Source organism: Physeter macrocephalus, chromosome 17 (assembly GCF_002837175.3).
Source record: "Physeter macrocephalus isolate SW-GA chromosome 17, ASM283717v5, whole genome shotgun sequence".
Taxonomy (NCBI): Eukaryota; Metazoa; Chordata; class Mammalia; order Artiodactyla; family Physeteridae; genus Physeter; species Physeter macrocephalus.
Window position 1 is genome coordinate 37,377,974 of NC_041230.1, and position 23,285 is coordinate 37,401,258.

The window sequence follows — 23,285 nt, forward strand, 5'->3', positions numbered from 1 at the left end:
CGGGAAGATCCCACATGCCGCGGAGCAGCTGGGCCCGTGAGCCATGGCCACTGAGCCTGCGCGTCCGGAGCCTGTGCTCCGCAACAGGAGAGGCCACGACAGTGAGAGGCCCGCGTACCGCAAAACAAACAAAACAAAACAAAACAAAAAAAACAAACTGCCTCTTGGCCAAGGCTCGGCCCAGATGCTGCTGCCCTGTCTCCCTGTCCCTGCCCTTCTGCCCCTGACCTCTTCCCCTTACTCCCCTGACTCCATCTTGGCTTGCTTCCTCTTGCCTTGCCCACTTACTGTGGAGGCAAGGGGACAGTGGAGAAGGAACAGGGCCTGAGGCCTATCACACGTACCCACAGCCGGTTGGTCAGGGAGACCACCTTGGCTGTGATGGCTTTGGGGTCCTTTTGCCTGATGGAATCCAGAATGATGTCAGTCAGGAAGCGGTGACATTTCTGCGCGTAAAACATCTCTTCCCAGGACAGAGAGAAACTCAGGAAAGTCACCTCTATGGAGGAGAGAGTGGATGTGGCCACATCTGCCACGGCTAGAGCCTTAGAGCCAGCCCGGAGTAAGGGAGAGGTGTAGGGCTTCCAAGGGAGACTGTATCCCTGAAGTACCCTGGGTGGGGGCTCAGGCATCTCTGCAAGGAAGTGCAGGGCCAGGCATGGCTCCAGAGCCTTACCTCGGGGCTGGGGGCTGGCTGTGGGTGGCATGTGCCTGAGGTTGTCCATCTGTGTGGTATAGATGATGCTGTCCTCAAAGAACATGCAGGAGCCATCACTACCCACCACGGGGGGGTGGGTCACTTTGAGGATGACCCCTGTGCTGTCCACCTCACTGGCCTCAGGCAGAGACTGCTCAGGGGCAGGACTTTCTGTGAAAACAACATGGGGAGAGGGCTCTCCTTAAGCCACCTCAGAGCCCAAGCAGGGAGGAGACCTCTGGCAACAGACCAGTACAGTCAGTCACGAGTCTTTGCCTCCAGCTTCTCAGAAGTGGTACCCTGGGCTGGCAGGGGCATTTTCTGGCTCTCCTCTCTCCATTGCCCTTGAATCACTGCAAGCCAAATCCTGAATTTCAGAACTCCAAGGAACTTTCCAAATCCTCTGTTGAACTAGGACTGGTAGTAAATAGAGCTGATAACAACCCAGCTGGGGACTAGAAATCTTTGTAAAATTATGAGAGGAGCTTCTGTGGGGAGTTGCTGATGCATGTCCACTCTGAAGAATATGCTTGAGGGACTTCCCTGGTGGCACAGTGGTTAAGAATGTGCCTGCCAATGCAGGGGACACAGGTTTGATCCCTGCTCCGGGAAGATCCCACGTGCCACAGAGCAACTAAGCCCATGTGCCACAACTACTGCGCCTGCGCTCTAGAGCCCTCGAGCCACAACTACTGAAGCACATGTGCCTAGAGCCCGTGCCCTGCAACAAGAGAAGCCACCGCAATGAGAAGCCCACGCACTGCAATGAAGAGTAGCCCCCGCTCGCCACAACTAGAGAAAGCCCGTGCACAGCAACGAAGACCCAACGCAGCCAAAAATAAATAAATAACAAATAAATAAATTTATTTTAAAAAAAAGAATCCGCCTGCACATGCAGGGGACATGGGTTCAATCCCTGTTCTGGGAAGATCCCACATGCCGCGGAGCAGCTAAGCCCGTGCGCCACAACTGCTGAGCCTGTGCTCTAGAGCCCTCAAGCCACAACTACTGAGCCCGCGTGCTGCAACTCCTGAAGCCCACAGGCCTAGAGCCCATGCTCCGCGAAAAGAGAAGCCACCGCAATGAGAAGCCTGTGCGCTGCAATTAAGAGTAGCCCCTGCTTGCCGCAACTAGAGAAAGCCCGTGTGCAGCAATGAAGACCAGTGCAGCCAAAAATAAAATAAATTAATTTAAAAAAATATGCTTGAGAAACCAACCTGGGGCTCACAGGTGGGGCCCAAGAAGACCCCTCCAAGCAGGGCCCGAGCCACTAAAAGGGAAAATGACAGAATACTGTAGGAAGGACTTTGAAGGAGCAGAGGAAACAGTCCATCATAGCAGTTCTCAGCTCACTTCCCTGGGCTGCTCCACACTTCCCCACCACACACACACCTGTCTATTCAGCCCGGTCCCCATATACCCTCCTGTCTTCTGGACTTCTCCCCTTGGATGTCCATCAGTACCTCACATGCAATGTGTCCTCTTCCCCAAGTCCTACTCCTTCTCTTGTCCTTCCTACCTCAGTAACCATCCACCGCCTTGTAATCACCCAAACCAGAAACCTGCCCCCTCCTTGGCCTGATACTTTCCTGCTTCTTCCAACTGCCTAACTTGTTTCATCTAGAATGATCTTGGCATTTCTAACACGTATTCTCCTGCTGCTGCATTTCCTCTGCCCTGGAACAAACTTTCTAAATGCACACCTGACTGCTTGCTTCCTTGTTTAGAATGCTCCAGTAGCTCTCCACTCCCCTTAGGATCAGAACAAACTGCTAGGTCCTGAACCTGACCCACAAGACCTGTCCTGATTTCCTTATGTCTTCAGCCTTATCTCTTTATCACTTCATGTGAAGCCTGGTCTCCAGCTGCTAGACCCATGACTTGTGTTTCCTCAAGCACCCAAGGCTTCTCCTTCTTTCCCCTGCTGACTCCTCAGCCCCCAACCCTTCTCTGTGCGCCTATCACTTTATAGGCACTTCCTCCCATATGCCTCAAGTAGTTTCTCAAGCCCCCAAGTCATGCCAGTGTGCCTGTCATTTCTGGGTCTTCTGCTTGGCATCAGTGAGTGCAGAGCTCTAGTCCCCCTTAATCACTGACTCGCTCTGTGGTCTTGGCCAAGGTTTGCCTTCTCTGTTGTAAATGAGAATTAGGTCAAGGATGGGACAGGACTCACCTCTCTCCTTTGGCCTCCGCTTGCCCCAGTCCTTCAAGGTGACAGCTCTTTTCATGGGGAAGTATGGCTTAAAGGTTGGCTCTGGCCCCTTGTCTTTGGTTCCAGCTCCAGCCCCTGACTGTGGGCCTGGGTCCTTCTCTGAGGCTGTGTAATGGCCTTTCCAGGAAGCTGAGGTGCTGGGCTGGGAAGCAGCCTCACTTCCTGAGGGGAGCTGCAGGGTGGCTTCCTCCAAGGAGCTGCTCCGGGAGGCTGGCAGTGGCTGGAATTCCCATTGTTTGCAATTGTCCATGTCCCATTCCCTTACCAGGGAGGTGAGTTTTTGCATGGGGGTGACAGGAGGGTCTTTGCTTTCAGATTTCTGTGTGAGGTTGACTGTGGTGCACTTCTTCTTGGGAGGACTCTCAGGGTGGGCCCCCCATTGTCTAGGGTTGGCACATAGGCCAGGACAGTGTGAGTATGTGCTGGGATTACCCGCCCTCTTGGCATCTTGGCATAGGGACACCTGGACTGTCCGGAAGTACTGCTCAGCCTCCTCTCTCTGGCTGGACCTGGCCAGGGTCCCCTTGGCCTTGTTCCGTGGAGTCCTGTCATTGCCATCTTGGAACTCCATAGGCATGCAAGCTGTGGTCTGGAGAGGGAGGGCACAGCAGCTCTGGGCATTTTGTGCTTCCACATCGAAGCCTTACCCAAGATCTCATAAGCTGGGTCTCTAAGACTTCACTTGCTTATCCAGAACAATCCCATCCCCCACATGGGTCTTACATTTGAGATTTGCTCAGTCTGAGTGGGGGTGGTACCAGCCCAGGGTCCTTTCACACGCCAAAGGGACATATCAGCATCCCAGGCCACAGGCAGCCAGCATTTCCTTGTGTCTCCCTCAAGGTTCAGAAACCAGTCACTGTGCCAGGAGCCGTGTAGGCCCGGCTCTTTCATTTTGCCATACCCCTCAGTAGCGGTCTGCCGTCTGAGCCCTGTGCTGGTGCTCTTTCAGGACAACACCAAACCAAAGAATGCTGGGACTTACTTCTTTGGCATCTCTACTGAACTCCACCAGTGACCCTGGCCCTTCTGTCACCACGTGCAGCCTTCTGATGGGAAAAACTTCTTCATTTCCAGATTCTTTCTCCTGGATCCATGACCTGCAGACTCCAAGAGGGTTTAGTTAGTAAGCAGAAGCTTCCACTAGTCCATCGACCAGGTCTGCCCTTTGGCTGGGAGTTAACTCTAGACAGCAGGGGAGAAGGGGCTTTAAAGGGTTTTGCTTAGGTCCCTGCCCAATCCTGGGCCTGCTCCACACCCTTAACCCTAAGGAGAACAGGTCCTACTGGGAGGTGAGACTTAGGACAGGATTCCCAAGAGGAATATAAAGGTTCAAACTTTAGAACACGGTGTCAGGAGCAGTTTCCTTACTTGTATGCCTCAGATTGGATAAGGGCTTCTGAGAGGGATGGGATGTGGTATTCCTCCACCTCCTGGCAGAGGAGGGGCCATTCCCTGCAAATGACAAGGAGATGTCGCACTGGGCATCTGGGGTGGGAGTGTGGGTGGGGTTATAAGCCTCCAGAGCTGCTGCCTTGAACAGCAGTTCACATGTTGGAAATAATATAAACTCCCTGAAGGCTACAAACTCAAATTTCCTTCTTGAAGAGGGATGGGGTTTCATTATATGATTTCCTTCCTTCACTCACTTAAATTCAGATGGTAAAAATAGTTTTCCAAGTCTCAGGAAGTTGAGAATGTGTCGAAACATTTGGCCATCCCCGTGGATCAGCAGGGTCTGTCCATATGTGATCCAGTACACTCTCTGAGGGTTGGACAGCAGTTCTGGATACTGCAAAGGGTTGGACACCAGACTCTTGTTAGTCTGTTAAAGGGCTACATCCTTATTAAGGGGCAGGTCAGCCTTCTCTTCGTTTTCCTAACCATTCTAGAGCAGAGGCTTTGGGATTTCCATCTCCCTATCTTGTTGGCCACAAGGAGCCATAATGAGGAGCAGAGCATCTGGGGAGAAGCACATAATCTCTGCTTCAAGTTTTGCTGGCTCCTAGACCACTCTCTTGAGGCATCTGGAACCTCACCCTATGTCCTGCTCAGTCCAGGCGCCTCAGACTGGCCTCATCCCTACCCAAATTCCTAAAGGCCTTCCCAGAATGCTGCTCATACAATAAAAGCATTCTGGGCCATGGAGCAGAGGGAAGGTCCTTGTTTTAATCAGGTGCTGAAGGCTGTGTGAGGGTCAGGTGACAGATTCTTCTCAGCTGCAGAAGCCAAAAGGAGAGGAGGGCAGCCTCAGGCCAGCGGTACCTTCAGCAGGGTCTGCAGGGTGGTTGCATACCAGTGGCTTCCAACATAAACTTTGATGATCTGTTGGGGGGAATACACAGTGATTTCTGCCGTCCACTCCTCATCTAAGGAAACCAATGAGAGGGAACACATCACGGGGCCAGAAGGGAAATTAGGTAGGGCATTTTGTCCATTACATGTTAAGACACAATATCTTCATCAGTCATAGTCTGTTGCCTAGTCTGAGAAGCAGCAGAAATCCCTGACATCAACCTTTTCTGCTCCTCACGCCTTCCCTGTGGCTCACCATATGGTTTCCTGGGTGTCAAGTTGGGTTTAGAACAGCAGCTTGGAGGGTCAGCTGGTGACTCTGGGTTGGGGGAGCGCCACCAACCCCAAGGGCACTGCTGTTCTTCCCCTGGCCCACCTCTCCCAAGAAAGCTTGGCTGATGTACCTTTCTATCTACCTTGCTAACTGCTTCTGGTTTCTGGCTGGGTGTGTAATTTTCCACATGGCCACTCAGACCGGAGCTAGGAGTCCCTCTGTATGTTTGTGCTTATGGTTTGGCAAATATAATAGAGCCAGCCTCTCATCAAATCACTGTCACTTCTACAGAGACCAAGCCTCGAGGCATGTCTGGAGAATGGGGCTTTATTCTGGGAAGATGAACTCATGACCCTTTTCCTGGGGTGACCAGATTTAGGCTTTGTTCTGTATTAAGAACCAGTTTCTAATGAGCTTTGTAATGAATGAAGGGTATATAAATAGGTGATATAACCAAGAGGTATATAATTAGATTGTGAACCTCATGAAGACAGAAACTGGGTCTGTTTTGCTCTCTTCTGTACCTCTAGTGTTATCTACTGTCCTGGTACATGTTAGCTGCTCAAATAAGTACTGAATGTTGCTGAATGATAGTAATATAGCATAAATTGATCTAAAACACTTTTTGTTAGGAAACAGTTATAGGCAGCTGGTGAAACAACATTGGCTTTAGACTCAGATTTAAATCCCAGCTTGACCACGATCTAGTAATATAAGCAAGTTACCTCCCTGAGCCTCTGCTTCTTTTGTTAAATGGACCCAGGGATCATTCTTCCCTGGATGGCTGCGAGGACCAAATGCACATAGCATCGGCTCCCAGAGCCAGAGCAGGCATGCCCTTGGGGTCCCATGTGGCCCCCCAACTGGGTCAGTCTGCACTGCTCAGCCTGGACTACTTGAGGCTACCTGTGGGCTTGGGGTAGGGAGGGGTCACCTAAAATGAAAGTTTCCTTTTAGGCGAAACCCACAGATGTTAGACTAGCTTTCCTTTTCTGTTCCATCTACAGTTCCGGTTCTAGCCAGCCTTATCTTTCGTCTGTGATCCCCTAGACCCTCCTCTGATGTTGAATTCAAACTGAGAAGCTTCTTTATTTACTGAGCACATCCATGGGTGCCAGAGTCCTCGGCTCCAGATGAGTCTTCAGAGCCGCTTTCATTGGCTCATAGGTGATGTCCCTCTTGTCCAGAAAGGCACAGAGCTCGTACACCTCAGAAATGGTCTCAGTCAAGGGCAGCCGGCAAGTCCCCAGCCAGTTCCTGCGCAGAGGAAAGGTCTGTCACAGAGAGCCTCACCACTGCACCCCAACGGAGTCCAGCCTGTCAACCTTCCATGTTTAGAATGTCTTGCCCTTACACTAACTCAAGACTGTGGCCACTAACATCATTTCCTTAAATGGTTTCTGGTGATGTCTCATAGGGCGGTATACTTGGACACATAGGCTCACCCTTTTGGAGCTGAGCTTGACCTATTTCAGCAAAGCCCTCTAAATTGACTAATTGCAAGCCTCCAAGCCCTGTCTCAGATTCCAGAATCCAGGCCAGGGCCCAGTCACTCCATTTTTGCCCCCATAAATATCTGCCCAAGACATCTCAGTCACTGTGTGGCAGCCTGTCACGGTTTGGGAGATTAATGATACCTTGTATGCCAAGGAAACCCCCCACCTCCAAAGGCACTTGTCTTTGCCCTCTGTGCCCTGTGACATGAGGGGTGGGACATCTCTGGGAGAGATGGATGGTGTGGGGCACAAATGACAGTTTTGGGGTAAGACACTGTTTGGAGTTGGCTGACCCTCTCCCCAGGTGCTCAGGAAAACCCACTTCTATCTTTAGTTTTGGTACCAGTGTATTTCGTGAGCCTAAGAGAGTTGCTCTACTCTGAACCTGTTTACCTTTCTATAAAACAGGATCAGGGGCTTCCCTGGTGGTGCAGTGGTTAAGAATCTGCCTGCCAATTCAGGGGACACGGGTTTGAGCCCTGGTCTGGGAAGATCCCACATGCTGCGGAGCAACTAAGCCCATGCATCACAACTACCGAGCCTGTGCTCTAGAGCCCGCGAGCCACAACTACTGAAGCCCGTGCACCACAACTACTGAAGCCCGCGTGTGTAGAGCAGGTGCTCCACAACAGAAGAAGCCACCGCAATGAGAAGCCCATGTACTGCAACGAAGAGTAGCCCCCTCTCCCCACAACTAGAGAAAGCCTGCGCACAGCAACGAAGACCCAACGCAGCCATAAATAAATAAATAAATAAATTAACGAATTAATTAAATTAATTTTAAAAACAGGATTAGAATCCATGCCCCTGCACTAATGGGAACATTCTGAGCTCATCCCGCAAGGCAGAGGCCAGGTATCGCCTCCTCCAGGAAGCCTGCCTTGCCTTGCTTCTTGGGGGGGGCTCACCCCTGGCTCTGACTTTCTGTGTGTCAGTGAGCCTCCCAAGGGTTGTGGGGAGGACCTTTGAAGGAGGGGGACTATCCAGCACCCTAAGTGTTGTGATTGGCCTGGTCACCTCAGACCTAGCACAGGGCTAGAACCAGAGCAATGGATTACAGAGGATGGAAATATGAAACAGTGTGAGACCTTTGAACCTTGGGAAACTTATACCTTGGCACTCGGCCTCTCCTCTGAGGCCCAAATTTGGTGGCGCTGGTGTGGGTAGTGGGAGTGGCTAAAATGATCAGTTTGTCCCCAAGGACACTATCTCTGGCTCATGGGCAGAGCCCCATGTTGGTTCCTCGAGAAAGGTAAAGCTCAGCCTGAGTGGGACCAAGCTGTGCTCTGAGGAGGGCCTTACTTAACGTGCTGGAAGAGGACCCCGTTCCCAGTGATGTACAGTCTACTTCCATCCAGAGTGCTCTCGATGCGGAGCTGTCCCAGTGCGGAGTCTGGGTACTTGACAAGCAGACCCAGGGCCATCATGTACAGTGGCTTCACAGACTCTAGGCCTGCTGCACGGCCCCCCTTCCCAGGGCTTGGAGGAGGACAGGAGGTCCGGGAACAGCCACCTGTGCCAGAGAGAAAGGGGTGACTCCTAGATCCCTCATGGTCATAACTGTATTGGAAGCTTTGGCTCTTGCTTCCTACTGCTGCCTTAAATCAGTAACTAAAGAGACTTTGAGGGAGCTTATTTCCTTGCACAGCCAAATCTGGATCTGCTCGAAATCAGTATAGTTTTTCTTATATTCAGTCAGGTTTAGAGGTCAAAACTATTTGTTGAGAGGCGGGGTGGGTATGGGGGGTAGATTAATTAGCTGTATCACTAACATTTGAATTTCAGAATAACAGCCATCTGGCCCCAGCCTCTGCAGGAATTTCCCTTAGTTCCAAGCTCTGCTCTAATTATCCATGCGTAAAGAATGACAACCATAGCATAGAACCTAATGTGCATTACAGGCGTCCTGGATTCAGTCCGTATCACTCTTGGGCAGAATTTTCCCCGGAGACACACTGTGTAGTGTTACTTTCAGGTTGGATATTTGTACTGCGGGCTCATGGGTGAAACCTTGTTCTCCTGCAGTGGGCACAATGCACAGTCTACAGGACCCGGTTCCAGTGGCAACAGTGGGCCAGTGGCAAGCTGCCAGGTAATTTTCATGGGTCATCTCCAACCCTACAAGAGGGGTAGTACTCTCCTCTTATCACAGATGAGGAAACTGTGTCCTGAGAGGCCAGTTAAGAACCTTGCCCCAAATAGCAAAGCTAGGTGGGGCAGAGCTGAGATTTGAGAGCGCCTCTACCTCCAAGGCTACGAGAGCTGTTTCCCTTAGTTATGGTGCTTTATAAAAGACAAAAAACATGGTTTGTGTTTGGGGGCTGCTTTATGGCTTACAGAGCCCGTCCACAGGCATGCTTCCCTTCCAACTTCACATAGCTCTTGTGCAGCATGCACCGCTCTGCTCATCTCTCTGACCCATGTTGTCTGAAGGAACAGAAGTCTTTGGGGGAGAGGTTTGAACTTACACCCTTTGAAGTGGGTTGTAAGATCCCAAGACAGGCTCCTGAGGCCTGCAGCAGGATGCCACTACCCCCAAATAGGATAGGACTCCACTTGCCTGGGGAGGAGTCTGGGAGAGCTGGCCTAAAAGTAGGGAAAGTCTGATTCCCATGGAATAAATATCTGGTGACATGCAGGCCAAACTTCAAGTGTGCAAGACAGTTCTATATATTCTCAGAATGCCAGCTGAGGCCACACTAAGGTAGCTAGCTCCTGCAACATGCACAGTAGCTTCCACAGACATGCAGGATTTGGGAAATGGGATGGTTAAATGCAAATAAAAAATATGAGGAGCAAATTGGAATGAGGTTGGGCAGGGAACTTGAAGGCCTGGACCAGGGTCAGGAAGTATCAGGAGCAGGGAGAAACAGGCACAGCAGCCAGGGATGTGAAGTAGGGGGGACAAAGGAACTGGGGTGTGTGTGGGATAACTGAAGTCCTATGGGGAATTTCCCACGCCCTCCAGCTATGCCTGGGAGAGGAAGGATGGGAGTGGCAGGTAGGGGTTAGTTACAAGTTCCCAGTTGCTTGACACATCCACAAGGAGGGCAGACCTCCCCTGACCTTGGGAAGCCGGGCCTCAGGCCCAACTTCCCTCCCCTGGACACTCTGGCCCATTTTCCCCACCCAGGCTGGGCTGAGCTACCTACAGGTCAGTGGCAAGACTGAGCAGACAGAGGGCACACTGGGTTTCAGACTGAAATTTCTCTTCTCAGATTCTAAGTCAGCCAAAACACCCACTTCTCTCACCACCACCCAAAGCCCAGAGTGGTTGCGGGAGGGAAGATGTTTGTTTTTGGCTTTTCTGGCTAAAGCCCAGACTGCCCCAGGATGTCAAGGGGAGGGCAAGGTTCCCCTGGTGACATACCCGTGTTCATTCGGTACAACCTCACAGCTTCACTGAGCTCAGGGATTTCCAGAATTTCCACTTCTGCTTCTAACACATCTATGTTGGAGAAATTATCTGGTAGTAAAATCTTCTGTGAGCGGAGAAAATTAACTTGAAAAACAAAGGGAAACAAAATGGGTTAACAAGGTTATTTCTGATCTAAGTGTAGGTCCAGGTTTTGGCAGGTTTTTGGTGCTACAACTTATCCTAGGCGCTCCTTATGCCAAAACAATTTCTAAACATACCTGGTTAGATTAGCTTTCAGTCTGTGGTTTTCAAGGTGAAAAACCCCAAATTACTTTGTTTTCCTGTGTCTGAGTCCGTGGGTGTGGCTTCCCATGGCCTGGCCTGGGGCTCCCAAGCCAGGCCTTCCTGGTGAGCACACTGGCCCTGAGACTTACCCTGTGAGTCTTGACCCAAGAGCAGGTCATTCCAAAAGAGGGAGTTGTCTTGCCACTTAGAGAGGAAGGGCCTGGCCGAGCCTGGGTTGGCAGGTGGCTCTTGCAGTTTGTCCCTGCCTGGACTGCAGTGTAGGAGGCAGAGATGGAGCCAATGCTACTGTCCGGTGTGAATCAACTTGGAGGTTCAGAAGCACATTATAGACAACTTTCCAGGTGACTGTGACTATGAAAGGCTGGGGTTCCGGGCATTTGGTACCCAGTACAATTTGGGTGTTTCCTGCCCTATTCATATAGGCAGCAGCAGCATCTTGGAATCAGTTCAGTTCACACCCCACCAGAGCCTGTCCTGGTGGGGGAGGGAGGCTCTCTTCTGTCCAGGCTTGAAGATCTCATCCCTTCTTAGGCCACTAGCTCAGGTGGACAATTCTACAATGATTCTGGGGAACCTTTCACCATCTACCCTTCTTCCCTTTTATCCTGAGTTTAGTGGAAGTGAGAGGAGGAAGGGACCATCCTTTGAAACAACCCTATTCCCTCATTTTATGGTGAGAGGAACTGAGGTCTAGAGCCCAGTTGGATACATAAAGGCAGAGAGATAAGTAGTTTGGAGTCCAGCTCAGGGTCTTGCCCTTTACACCAACTCCTGTGGCCCGTGACACCACTGCAGCTTGTTTCCAGGGCCCCTTTACACCCAGGCCATTCCAAAATGAACAGGGAATAAAATAGCCCTGAGGCTAGTGGGAGTCTAATGCTGGGAATCCATTTGCTTCCAGGAAGGCTCTGTCATGCTTCCACCAGCTCTGCCCAGGGAAGCTCCTGAGGCCCTAAGCCCCAAGCTGGGCCTCCAAGGGTGTGGGGTTAGGAGGGGTGGATGGGTCCTATCAGCCTGCCGCACCCCCCACCCTCCTCCCCCTCCCCCAACCCCCCGGATAGAACAATCACCAATAAAGCGGAACTCGCTGCACTCGCACTCGATGAGGGCCACGGTCTTAGCCAGCCACAGCAGATTGTCTTCAGTTACCAGGCTTGGATACTTGGCTACTAGGTCTAGGGGCAGGAAGCAGTAGTGCACTTCTTCTTCTGTGTCTAACAGTGGTGTATCCATAAGTCCCAAAGGTGCCTTATCATGTAGGCCTGGAGGAGAACATGCAGAGAGGAGTCACCACCTCCCAGAGGCCAGGGCTCTCAGAAGTGGGCAGGGCTCTCACTGACCCAGGGGCCCCAGAGGAAGCTGAAGAGATCACCCCAGAGACGGTCCCTGCCAGATACCTCCTTCTTCTCACTCACTCTTTTCAGATGTAACCCTAGGTTTGGCAGAAGTGTGGTGGGGAGCAGGGCGTGGAAATCTAGTTTTTCTGCAGTGAAGGGCAGTGGGACATGTGAAATTTTGGCTTATATGCTCAGTCATTAAATTCATACTGGTTACCTATTTGTTTCTTTTTAATTGATCAAACAAACCACAGATAAAATAGATCCTTTTGACTCTCCCGAAAGCTCAAAACCCATCAACAATCATGAATGGCTATTCTGGTGTCCCAGGTAGGTCGATCTATGCTGCAAGGCGCCCACCAGACAGTGATCATTTGGAGACATTCCTTGTGTGGTGGTTAGAGGTGACTTGAAAGTATGGTGGAGTGCCCTGACCAATAGGACGGGGTGGAATGCAGCCCAGCCTTGCCCAAGTGAAACCAGCATGCAGGGGAATGAACATGGAGAAGGATGTTTAGTTCCAGTGAGTAAGAAGTCATGGAGAGGGCATGTGGCAGGTACAAGCTCAAAGGAGATGACAGGAAGGTAGAGAAATCATCCAGAACTACTTCAGAAATCAGGGCACTCTCTGGATTGAAGCCACTTCTGTTAGAGTGAGAAGGGAAGCTGGTCTGGGCTTCAGAAAAGGTCAGCCTGTGGTTATACCTGTGAAGGCTGGGCTTTTTATAGGAAATTCTGAGGGTTTGCTGATACACTTCCATGTTCGCCAGTAGTTCAAAGATGCTCTCTCGGCAACGGGTACGTCTGCAGGCCTCACACGTAGATGGTGTTTCCCTTCCTTCAGATTATCTAGAGTCTGTGAGATAAAGAAGATTATTGCTTTGAAAATTTTAAACCAAGTAACTATCTACCAATTCTAGGGTAAAATACCAGGAAAAATAGTTTGTGACTTACTTTGGTAAAGTGTTTTGAAATAGTCACTCACAAAAATGTAAAAATGTAGGTCTATAAGATGATATGCTGATATTCAAAATATCAATGACTATTTCTTTTCTGATTTTGAAACGATTTTTTCTGGATTATAATTTTATGTTGATTGATAGAAATTTATCTTATGCAATCTTAAGAGTAATTTATATTTAATAATTAAAAACTTGAGATTTTCTGCTATCATTTCTCCTCAAGAGTTCAGAAACCCTTTTGACCTGTTATAATTGTGATCTGCTTATTGTTTGTGCTCACCCTAATCCTGGAATGTGATTTAAGTAGGGAAATGGAGGTGGCACTGAGCATCACACTTTTCAAAGCACTTTTACCTACATTTGCTCATTTACCCTGACACAGCTCTGTGAGATAGATGTGGTGTGTTTGCATTCCCACTTTGCCGATGAGACAGTTGCAAAGGATTTGTGAGTTGCCCAAGCAGTCTTCCAAGTCCAGAGCTTCTCCACTTGAAGGAGCAGGTGACCAGGGGTGGGCTGAGGCTGGAATGGAGCACCCCAGCTAGGTTGGGCTGAAGCCCAGGGTAGAGTCTTCATGCTGCCCACATTCAGGGACCTACCCTCCCTAAAAAGTCCTGCACAGGGCACAGATTACCATAACATCAAGCCCATTTTTTCTGTCCCTTCCTTAGAAGAAAATAGTATTTTCCCAAGCAATTTTTGGAAATAGCTGGAAAAGTAGTCCTATAAAGGCACCACATGAGCAGTTCTTTCTCTAAGAGCCTCAAAATGGACAGAACACCTCAGATGCAGTATGAAAGTAATAAAAGAACCTGCTTAGCTACACAGGTGAAGCTCTTGTGAAGCTGCTCAAAGGAATCCTTAGCTATGAGAAGAGCCCTCTGGTGGCCATGGCTATAAACTGCACCCTCATAACTGCTTAAGGTCTGTAAAAGGAGAGGACAGGAGCAGGTAATCTTCCCCACTTTGGGTGGCTGATGGATTTGTGGAAGGACTGAACAATGGCAGGGTCATGGCGAGTGCTTTCCTGGAGACACTGACAATGGAGGAGAACAGTGCATGCGTGAAACAGCAGAAGTGAGTCTGTCATTCATTCATTTGAGAAATACTTGTACAACACCAGGGCCACAGTCAGATACTGTGCCTGGATCCAACAGTTTACATATACTGAGATAAGAGGCAGCATCAGTTATGAAGTTTCAGGACCTCCAAAAACTCTGGGATTTCTTTCGACAGCATTAGAAGGGGACCCAAGCTTTCTTGTCCCTCTTCGCTCAAGACTGCACACGACTTTAGCTTCTATGTCAAACTGTAGCCGTTCTCAGGAGGAAAATCAGTGAGAGGTTGATTTCCGTATGAGGGAGTAGTTGGTCTTGGGCAAAGAGGAATAAAAATGAGGTGCCAGGAAGGTTACTGAGAGGCTGGAACAGATTCTGTATCAGTGGGTGGGCAGGATTATTGAGTTAAGGTGAGGGATAATAGCCTGGCAGTATTTGTGCTGTGAGGCAAAGAAAGGAAAATGGTGACTGTGCACAGAAGGGACAGAACAGGGTCAGGGGGACAGTAGGTAGGGATATATGCTCAGCCACCTGCTTCTCTGCCTTGAATGTGGCTTTGTTTAAGGTGTATCGAGGTTGAGGGAGTGTGTGAGGTGAATTTAGAGCAGTAAACAAGAGCCAGAAAGTGAAGAGCTCTGTCAGCTGGGCTGAGGAGTCTATCCCCTGGTTAAGAGAAGCCATTGAAGGATTCAAAGCAGGGACTGTGATTTGAATGATATTCACACCATCTCCACCCAGTCAGCCAGCAAGTCCTAGGACTCCATCTTCTGCTCTTGGCACCACCCCTTCTCTCCTCTCCCTTCCCCCAGTCCTGGTCTCCTTGTCCCCAGGCCCTCTCCACTCAGTGATCTTTCAAACAGGAAAATGAGTCCAAACCACTCCCCATCCTAAAAATTTTCAGTGCTCCCCATTACCTATGGGATCTAGTCCAAATTCTCCTTAGCAGTGCACATAAGCTCCTTCACAATCAAGGACCAGGAGCAGGGTATACACAAGCAATACAAGGGCCTTGAACTCAGACAGACTGGGGTTTCAATCTTGACTCTGTCACTTAAGAGCTAACATTTACTGCTCAGGCACTTTTAAATTGAAAGCTCCTAATGTCCCCCCACTCACAAAGTAGACTCTAGTACTATCACTCTCTTTTAGCAAATAGGAAACAAGATCCAGGAAGAGAAAGAGTACTCAGTGCCCCAAGTAAGTGGAGATGCTAGGACTGGAACCCAGGATGCTAGAGTCTGTGCTCCTAACCACTTTTCTTAACCAGCTGCCTCCCATTTGTCACTTAACCTCTGCAAGCCTCAGGCTCCTCACATGCAAAGTGGAGACAGTAAAATCCGGAAGATGTTGTAAGGATTAAAGGAAATATTATGTTAATTTCTTTCCTTTTAGTGGTCAAATCTCAAACTACCTTTCCAGCTTCATCTGCCACCATTCTTTCTGTCTCCACCCCATCATCTGTGACATTAACTGCTTAAAACTCCAAAGACACACCATGTTCAGTGATACCTCCTCAACTTTATGTATGCTGTTCCCTCTTCCCAGAATACCTCTCTCCTCCCTTCCCTGCCTGAAGAGCCTGGAGCCTCCCCCAGCCAGAGTGGTTCATCCTCCCCCTCTGTTCCCAGAGACCCCTGCAAACTTTTCTATCTCAGCCTCTGGTTTGATTTCAGGCCTGTCCATCCCCCTCTACCGAGGCTCCTGGAAAAAGGACTGGATTGATGCATCCCCAGCTTCTAGTCTAGAGCCTAGTATGTAGTATCTGCTCAGAACCACTGTGTTGAACGAAAGAATGCATAAAAATGGAGGGCTGGGGCTTCCCTGGTGGTACAGTGGTTGAGAGTCCACCTGCTGATGCAGGGGACACAGGTTCGTGCCCCGGTCTAGGAAGATCCCACATGCCGCGGAGCGGCTAGGCCCGTGAGCCATGGCCGCTGAGCCTGCGCGTCTGGAGCCTGTGCTCTGCTATGGGAGAGGCCACAGCAGTGAGAGGCCCGCGTACCACAAAAAAAAAAAAAGGAGGGCTGGAGGGCTGAGTCCTCTGGAATGAAAAGCAAAATGAGACATGGGGGAGCCAAAGGAGCTGGCAGAGAAGCAGACTGCACTCATAAAAACTGAGAAAGATGGTGAGAATCCAAAACCATAGGAAAAGCCAGCACAGGATTACAATGGGCAGAGACCAGAGAGTTCAGAGGACAGTGGAGACAGCAATTCCAACTTGGCAGCTGGAGTCCAGAGGGAAGATCTAATGGGGTGAAGGACAGGGATGAAGGAGGAGATGGAGACAGGATGACAGGAAGAAAGGGCTCAGCTTGGGTCTGATTTGTAATGGATTGAAAGACATTGGGTGAAGTAGCATGAAAAGGAAGCGAAACTAGAGAGAGCTTGCAAGAGACAGCATATCATTCCAAGCCTATCCTAAGCTAACCGAATCACAGGAACCCGAACCTGCCATTTACTTTATCTGCAGATTCAAATCCCAAGATTCTCAGTGGAAGAAACAATGGTGCCCTTGAACAACTCTAAATCAGCCACTGGGGAGGTGACATGTTGGGGGAGGGAAATCCCTACCTGGGAGAACAACCTGTTTGAGGATGGACCTAGATACGCTATTTGGAGGTGCTCTTTGGTGCCCAAGTGTGTCCTTTAGGGCGGGTCAGTAATGAGAGTCCCACTAGCTTGAGAGATGTGCTAGTTGAGGGAAGAATGATCTAATTTATAGAAATGAAATCTCCATTTCCTGCTACTTCCACTAATGTAAAGTGTAAGCAGTACCATTTTCCCCCCAAAAAGGTGTTTGACAAATCTTGAAAAGGAAAAAAAAAAAACACAAACAAGTAAATCTACAAAGATCGCAATTCCTGCCACTCAAGACATGCTGGAAGCATTAGGCCCAGGAGCCTCAACTAGGTTTTTTTCTAAACTTTCTCAGCCAATCCTTGCTCTGATTTCTAGAAATACAAGGCCTTCTTCTCATGGGAAGCCATTTGGGTGCTGTAAGAATCCATGGGAAGCACCCCTTAACCCCTTCAACATGCTTTGTTGGTCTCAATAACACCTACTTATTTATTTACTGCCTGCCAGTCTCCCCTAATAGATATAACCTCCAAGACCATGAGGACCCTGCCTGTTTTGTTCTCTGCAGTATTTGCAGCACCCACAATAGTGTCTGTGGGATCTCAATATATTTTTGTGGAATGAATGAATGAATGAGTGAAGAGCACTTCAGAGAGACCATGCTTCCAGCTGCCCTTTGGCTTTGCTGACTGAAGTTGCCACAGAGCGTGTGGCTGGTCTTCTGTGGACTTCAATTCCCTTTTTTTCTGCCTGAATATTACTTCTAGTACTTTTACTCTTCATATATTATGACCCAGAAAGTTATTAGAGGGAGGATTTCTTTAGGGAAATACAGACCTGAATTCAAATGGCTACTTGCTAGCACAAGGATAACTGATGTTGCTTTTGGCCTAGATAATAGTGAAAAAAATATGTCAATCAGAGGCAACATAAGACTGATGGCACAGGGGCGAGTGTGTGTGTGTGTGTGTGTTTGTACGGTTGCCAAAAGATGGCTGACAAATGCCCTACTGGCAGAGCCTTGGGACTTAACGGAGGTTTTCCAAAGCAGCAGCAGTGCTCAGAGATGCCTTATGCTCTGATGTGGGCTGTTGGAAGGAATGTGATGGTAAGAGAGCTTGGGGGAGATTGCAAATCTCCAACTGCTTTGTAAAGACAAGGAGGGCCAGCACCACTTGGAAGCTCAAAGGAAACAAGGCCGGTAGAACAAAAGGATATTCAGAACAGCTGCTATCAGCCAAACAAGCCAAATAAGACACACCTATCAGCGTCTCAAACCTGCCCCTCCACTGCCAGCTCCAGCCTCCTCACCCTGAAGTAGATTCAGCCTTCACAGATCATCTTGGGTATATCATTCAATGTTCTCTCAGCAGATGTTTATTAAACACCTGTTACAGGCCCAGTACTGTGAGAGATGCTGGGAATGTGAACATGAAAAGCATACAAGCTAGTGAGGGAGAAAGACATATGAATACATGGTCTCAACAGAATTAGTACTGATCTGAGAGTAGAGAGGCAAAACTCTACCTGGAAATGTCAGGCTAGTCTTCCAGTGGGCCTCATTTAGGCTAAATCTTGAAGGGGAAGCATTCTAGAAAGAGGGAACAGCAAGTGAAAAGGTGTGGAGAGAAAGCATTTAGGGTGCTCAGTGACATGCCTGAACACTGAGGGGTGTGTGTGTGTGTGTGTGTGTGTGTGCGCGCGCGCGCACGTATGTGCATGCGTATGTGCCCATGCATGCATGTAGGTGTGTATATGTGTTGGGATATGAGTCAGGACAAGCAGATGGGCTGTCCTGTGAGGAGCCCTGATGCCATGTCAAGGCATTTACACTTGAGCTGTCCACTTACCCATATCCACAGATGAGCTACACTGTTGGGAAAAATATCTGCTGTTTACATAATCTTCCTTTACAAGATCACAGTGGTAATCTATCTTCACATCATGAGTAATAGGAAATGTGACACTCGTCAGTGGTCTGTTTTCTTAAAAGCATCATTTGTGTGATCAACATAAAAACTCTCTGGCTCCCTTGAGCACAAGGAATGCAGGCGTTTTTGGGTTGCTTGCTGGTAGCCAAACACTCACAGGTGGAATGATTTAAGTTTCCAAACTTAGAAATCCTCAGAAGGCAGTGAAAAAGGAAACACAAGTAGCATATACTGTCAACGTACTAAGTCCTCGGTCGACTTCAAGGGGGCAAGTGAAAGGGAATCAACAGTCTGCCATGAACCTTGAACCCTTGTGAGTTACCCTGAAGGAAAATTTCCCACTCTGCAGTAGCAGCTATGACTCCCAATCAAGCTGATAGCATATGAGAGGCTTGGAGCAGCTTACATTTACACAAAGGTGACTTCCCAAATTACACAGAAGGTCCTAGGAAGCACTGTGACATTAATGTACAGACCTGTAATGACTAGTTTATATCTCCCCTGTGAACAAGATATGACATTCCTAAGCATCCAGGCTCATGGATTTACATACCAACTTTGATGACTCCAATTTATGTCTCTAGACCTGACTGCTTCCATGAATTCCACATCTATACGTCTGGCTGCCTCCTCCCCATCACCACTTGGATGTTTAACAAGCACCATTTTCTTGCCTCGCAAACTTAATACATTCAAATCCGACCTCCTGATTTTTCCCTCTGAGCCTGCACCTCAGAATCCATCTTTCACCTGATTGCCCAGGATACAACAGAGGAGTTATCCATTCTCTCTCACTCTACCTCCAATTCATCAGCAAACCCTATCAGTTCTGTCATCAAGACATATCCAGAATTTGAACACTTCTAAATCTACCATTAGCACCTTAGGCCAAACCATCACTATCTTTCATTTGAATGCTTCAGGAGCCTCCTAACTTGTCTTCCTGCTCCTCCCTTGCCCCAGTAGAGTCTAGGCCAGGGGTCAACAAAATTTTTTCTGTAAAAGGCCAGATAGTAAATATTTTAGGCTTTGAGAATATAGTTCCTGTTGCAACTATTCAACTCTGTATTGTAGCTTGAGAACAGCTATAGACAATATATAAACAAATAAGCTTGGCGTGTTCCAATAAAAGTTTGTTAATGAACACTGAAATTTGAATTTCATATAATTTTTATGTGCCACAAAATATTTTTCTTTTGATTTTTTTCAACCATCTAAAACTGTAAAAGCAATTCTTAGCTCACAGGTTGTACAAAAAAGGTAGTAGGCTGGATTTGGTCCATGGGATGTAAATAGTTTGCTGACTCCAGGTCTAATGTCAAGCCAGAAGTTAATGTTTTTATAGCTCTATTGAAATATATTTCATATTATATCTAATGTGAATAAATTTTATATTATATATAAATGATAAAATTTACTCACTTGCACAATTCAATGATTTTAAGTATGTTTACAGAGTTGTGCAACCATCATCACAATCTATTTTAACATCATAAAAAGAAACCCTGTACCCATTTACAGTCCACTGCCTATTTTTGCTCACCCTATCCTTCTCACCCCATACCTTGGCCTTAGGCAACCACTAATCTACTTTCTGTCCCTATCAACTTTGTGTATTCTGCACATTTTATATAAATGGAATCATACAGTATATGGTCTTTTGTGTCTGACTTCTTTCACTTAGCATAACATTTCAAAGTTCATCTTTGTTGTTCCGTGTATCAGTACTTCATTCCTTTTTATTGACAAATAATAATCCATTGTATGGATATATCATTTTGTCTATTTATCAGCTGAGGAACATACAGGTTGTTTCCACTTTTTGGCTATTATGAATAATGCTGCTATGAACATTTGTCTACAAGTGTTTGTGTGGACATCCTGTAGGTTTTAATTTCTCTTGGGTATATACGTGGGAGTGGAACTGCTGGGTCATAATGATATGTTTAACTTTTTGAGGAACTGCCAGACTGTTTTCCAAAGAGGTTGCACAAATTTACATTCCTATCAGCAGTGTATGAGGGTCCCAGTTTCTCCATATCTTTGCCAACACCTGTTAATGTCTTTTTGTTGAGAGGCATTCTAGTGGATGTGAAGTGGTAACTCATCATGGTTTTGATTTGCATTTCTTTGATGGCTAATGATATTGAGCATTTTTCATGTGCTTATTGCCCATTTGTATATCTTCTTTGGAGAAATGTCTACTCAAATCCTTTGCTCATTTTAAAATTTGATTGTCTTTTTGTTGTTTAGTTGTAAGTGTTCTTTATATATTCTGGATACATGTCCCTTATCAGATATGTGATTTGCAAATATTTTGTTCCATTCTGTGTGTGGTCTTTTTACTTTCTTGATGGTGTCCTTTGAAGCACAAAATTTTTAAATTTCGATGAAATTCAAAATTCCTCTATTTTTTCTTTTGTTGCTTGTGCTTTTGATGTTGTACCTGAGAAAACACTGCTTAACCCAAGGTCTAATGATCTTTTAAAATGTTAAACTTGATAATTTTACTTCTTTCTTTAAACATCTCCGAAAGGTACCTATAACATTTAGAATAGATCCTATGCCTTCAGTGTCACCTGTGAGACTCTGTAAGATCTGGTCCATAGCCTCCTCTGACCTCATCTGTTTTTGGCATCTCCCTACTTTTTTTTTTTTTCCACACTGAATGGCATGTGGAATCTTAGTTCCCCGGCCAGGGATTGAACCCACACCCCCTGCACTGGAAGCACGGAGTCTTAACCACTAGACTGCCAGGGAAGTCCCAGCATCTCCTTACTTCTCATTGCACCTGACAATGGCTGCTGAGTCTGCCTCTTCCAAGTCACTCTAACCTCAGGGCATTTGTGTTTGTCGTTCCTTATGCCTCAAAGCTCTTTCCCAGACTTCTGCATGACTTGTCCCTTTTTCATTCGGTCTTCTTCTCAAATGTTGCCTTGTCAATGAGGTCAGCCCTGACCACTCTTTCTAAAGGAGTAGCTGGCCTCAGTCACTTGCTATCTCCTTACCACATACTACACATCACTACATTACAAAACAAGCAGATTAGATGTAAATGCTTTATTCTTTCAACTAAACTCCAGTACTATGAGGGCAGTGACTGATAGAATAAATAAAAACTATACATACAAAAAGAAAATCATGTAAACACATTCTGAAACCCCAAGAAGTTCTAGAATACAGAAATGCCATCCTCCTTCACTATTACACAGGAAACACTGCTCTATTCTTCATAGCACACACCTCTATCTGACCTTGTATGGCTGTATGGTTTACTCCTATATCTCCAGTGCTTGGCCTGTGATTGGTGCTCAATACACAATAAATGTTCCACTTAGATCAAGACAATAATAGGTATTGAGCGTGCCCTTTGAAGGCCAAAGCTACAGGCCAGGGGGAGGTGGGGTGGGCAGGTGGATGGGGCTGGGGTACGGGAGAGATAAAGGGTAAGGATGTGAGGGGATGAGGAAGGGTAGAGAGCAGAGCAGCAGTGTGAGCTCACGCACCGGTCCTCCAGAAGCTTCCCATCTCATTCTACTTGTTGGCTCCTATTTGGCTTTCCAACAAAGTTTACTATATTATAGATAATCCTGTGTAGGATATGCCTCCTGTTGCGTGCATGGGAACTTTAGTTAGTGGGAGGCAAAGTCCCATTTTTATTGCTAGGGGCTAAATCTGAAGGACTCTACAGTAAGCAGCACTAACAGGTTAGAACAATTTAGATATATGCTGTCCAATATGGTAGCCATTAGCCATATATGGCTATTGAGTACTTGAAATGTGATAGTCTGAATCTGAGATGTGCTTTAAGTGTAAAATACACATCAGATTTTGAAGACTTAGTACATAAAAAGAATGTAAAATATATTAATTTTAAAATATTGATTACATATTGAAATGACAGTATTTAAATATACTGGGTTAAATAAAATATATTATTAAAATTAATTTCACTTGGTTTTTTTTTAATGTGGCTGCTAGAAAAATTTAAATTATACATGTGGCTCACATATGTGGTTTATATTATATTTTTATTGGATCATCCTATGTTTTCCTTAAAGCCCATAGGAATAATGCCTGGTAACCACAGTGCTTTCAATAAATACTGGCTGAATGCATTAAGATGGGCTGCCTGAGAAGGGTTTTTAGACTAGAACTGGCAAACTCCATTTTCTCCAAGCAAAATGTTTGTACATTTAGGCAAGAACCTGAGTATGTGGACAGGCATTAGGAGTGGGGAAAGTGATGGAAACGAGTGAGGCTGTTGATTTGCTTGAGATTGCTGTTGATTCTCCAGCTATATTTACACTCTGCTTCAATAAATAAATACCACTTCAGCTGGGCCGGCCTAAATGTTTATTTAGAGCACCATTTCCAAAACATAAGCACTTGTTTCTTGGTCTGTTTTAGGGAGGGAGATCCATGATTCCTCAAATACTTCTACTGCTCACACAACTTGGAACTTTGGAATTGGACCAATTCATTGGCTTCTGAGTTGCTACCTCCCATTTAGAAGTTGCTTCCCAAATATATTTTGTTTCAATTTGGGAAGTAAGGACATCAAAGGAATTAAAGGGCTGATAAACTGTATAATAGGCTTGTGCTCTTTAAAATGGTTCTTCAAAAAATTGCCTTGATCTCTTTGATTTTCTGCAAGTGACTCCCTCCTTTTCCCCACAAAATGGTGCTTTGGTATAGAATCATTAGCAATCTTGGGAATTCCCTGGCAGTCCAGTGATAAGGACTCTGCGTTTCCACTGCCAGGGGCCCAGGTTTGATCCC

The 23,285-nt window shown here is 47.2% G+C and overlaps 1 protein-coding gene across 1 annotated transcript in view; it reads right to left on the minus strand.

The window, feature by feature from the left end:
* Positions 1 to 23,285, minus strand: part of KCTD19 (potassium channel tetramerization domain containing 19) — a 34,197-nt gene that overhangs the window by 3,390 nt on the left and 7,522 nt on the right. Inside the window, exons 3-14 of the mRNA XM_007125894.1 lie at positions 12,681 to 12,831; positions 11,709 to 11,900; positions 10,345 to 10,476; positions 8,277 to 8,487; positions 6,575 to 6,735; positions 5,175 to 5,278; positions 4,559 to 4,701; positions 4,281 to 4,364; positions 3,895 to 4,009; positions 2,871 to 3,498; positions 677 to 868; positions 345 to 499 (exon numbers count right to left, since the gene is read on the minus strand). Of these exons, the coding sequence (XP_007125956.1) occupies positions 345 to 499; positions 677 to 868; positions 2,871 to 3,498; positions 3,895 to 4,009; positions 4,281 to 4,364; positions 4,559 to 4,701; positions 5,175 to 5,278; positions 6,575 to 6,735; positions 8,277 to 8,487; positions 10,345 to 10,476; positions 11,709 to 11,900; positions 12,681 to 12,831 (2,268 nt within the window). The remainder of the gene's footprint in view (positions 1 to 344; positions 500 to 676; positions 869 to 2,870; positions 3,499 to 3,894; positions 4,010 to 4,280; positions 4,365 to 4,558; positions 4,702 to 5,174; positions 5,279 to 6,574; positions 6,736 to 8,276; positions 8,488 to 10,344; positions 10,477 to 11,708; positions 11,901 to 12,680; positions 12,832 to 23,285) is intronic.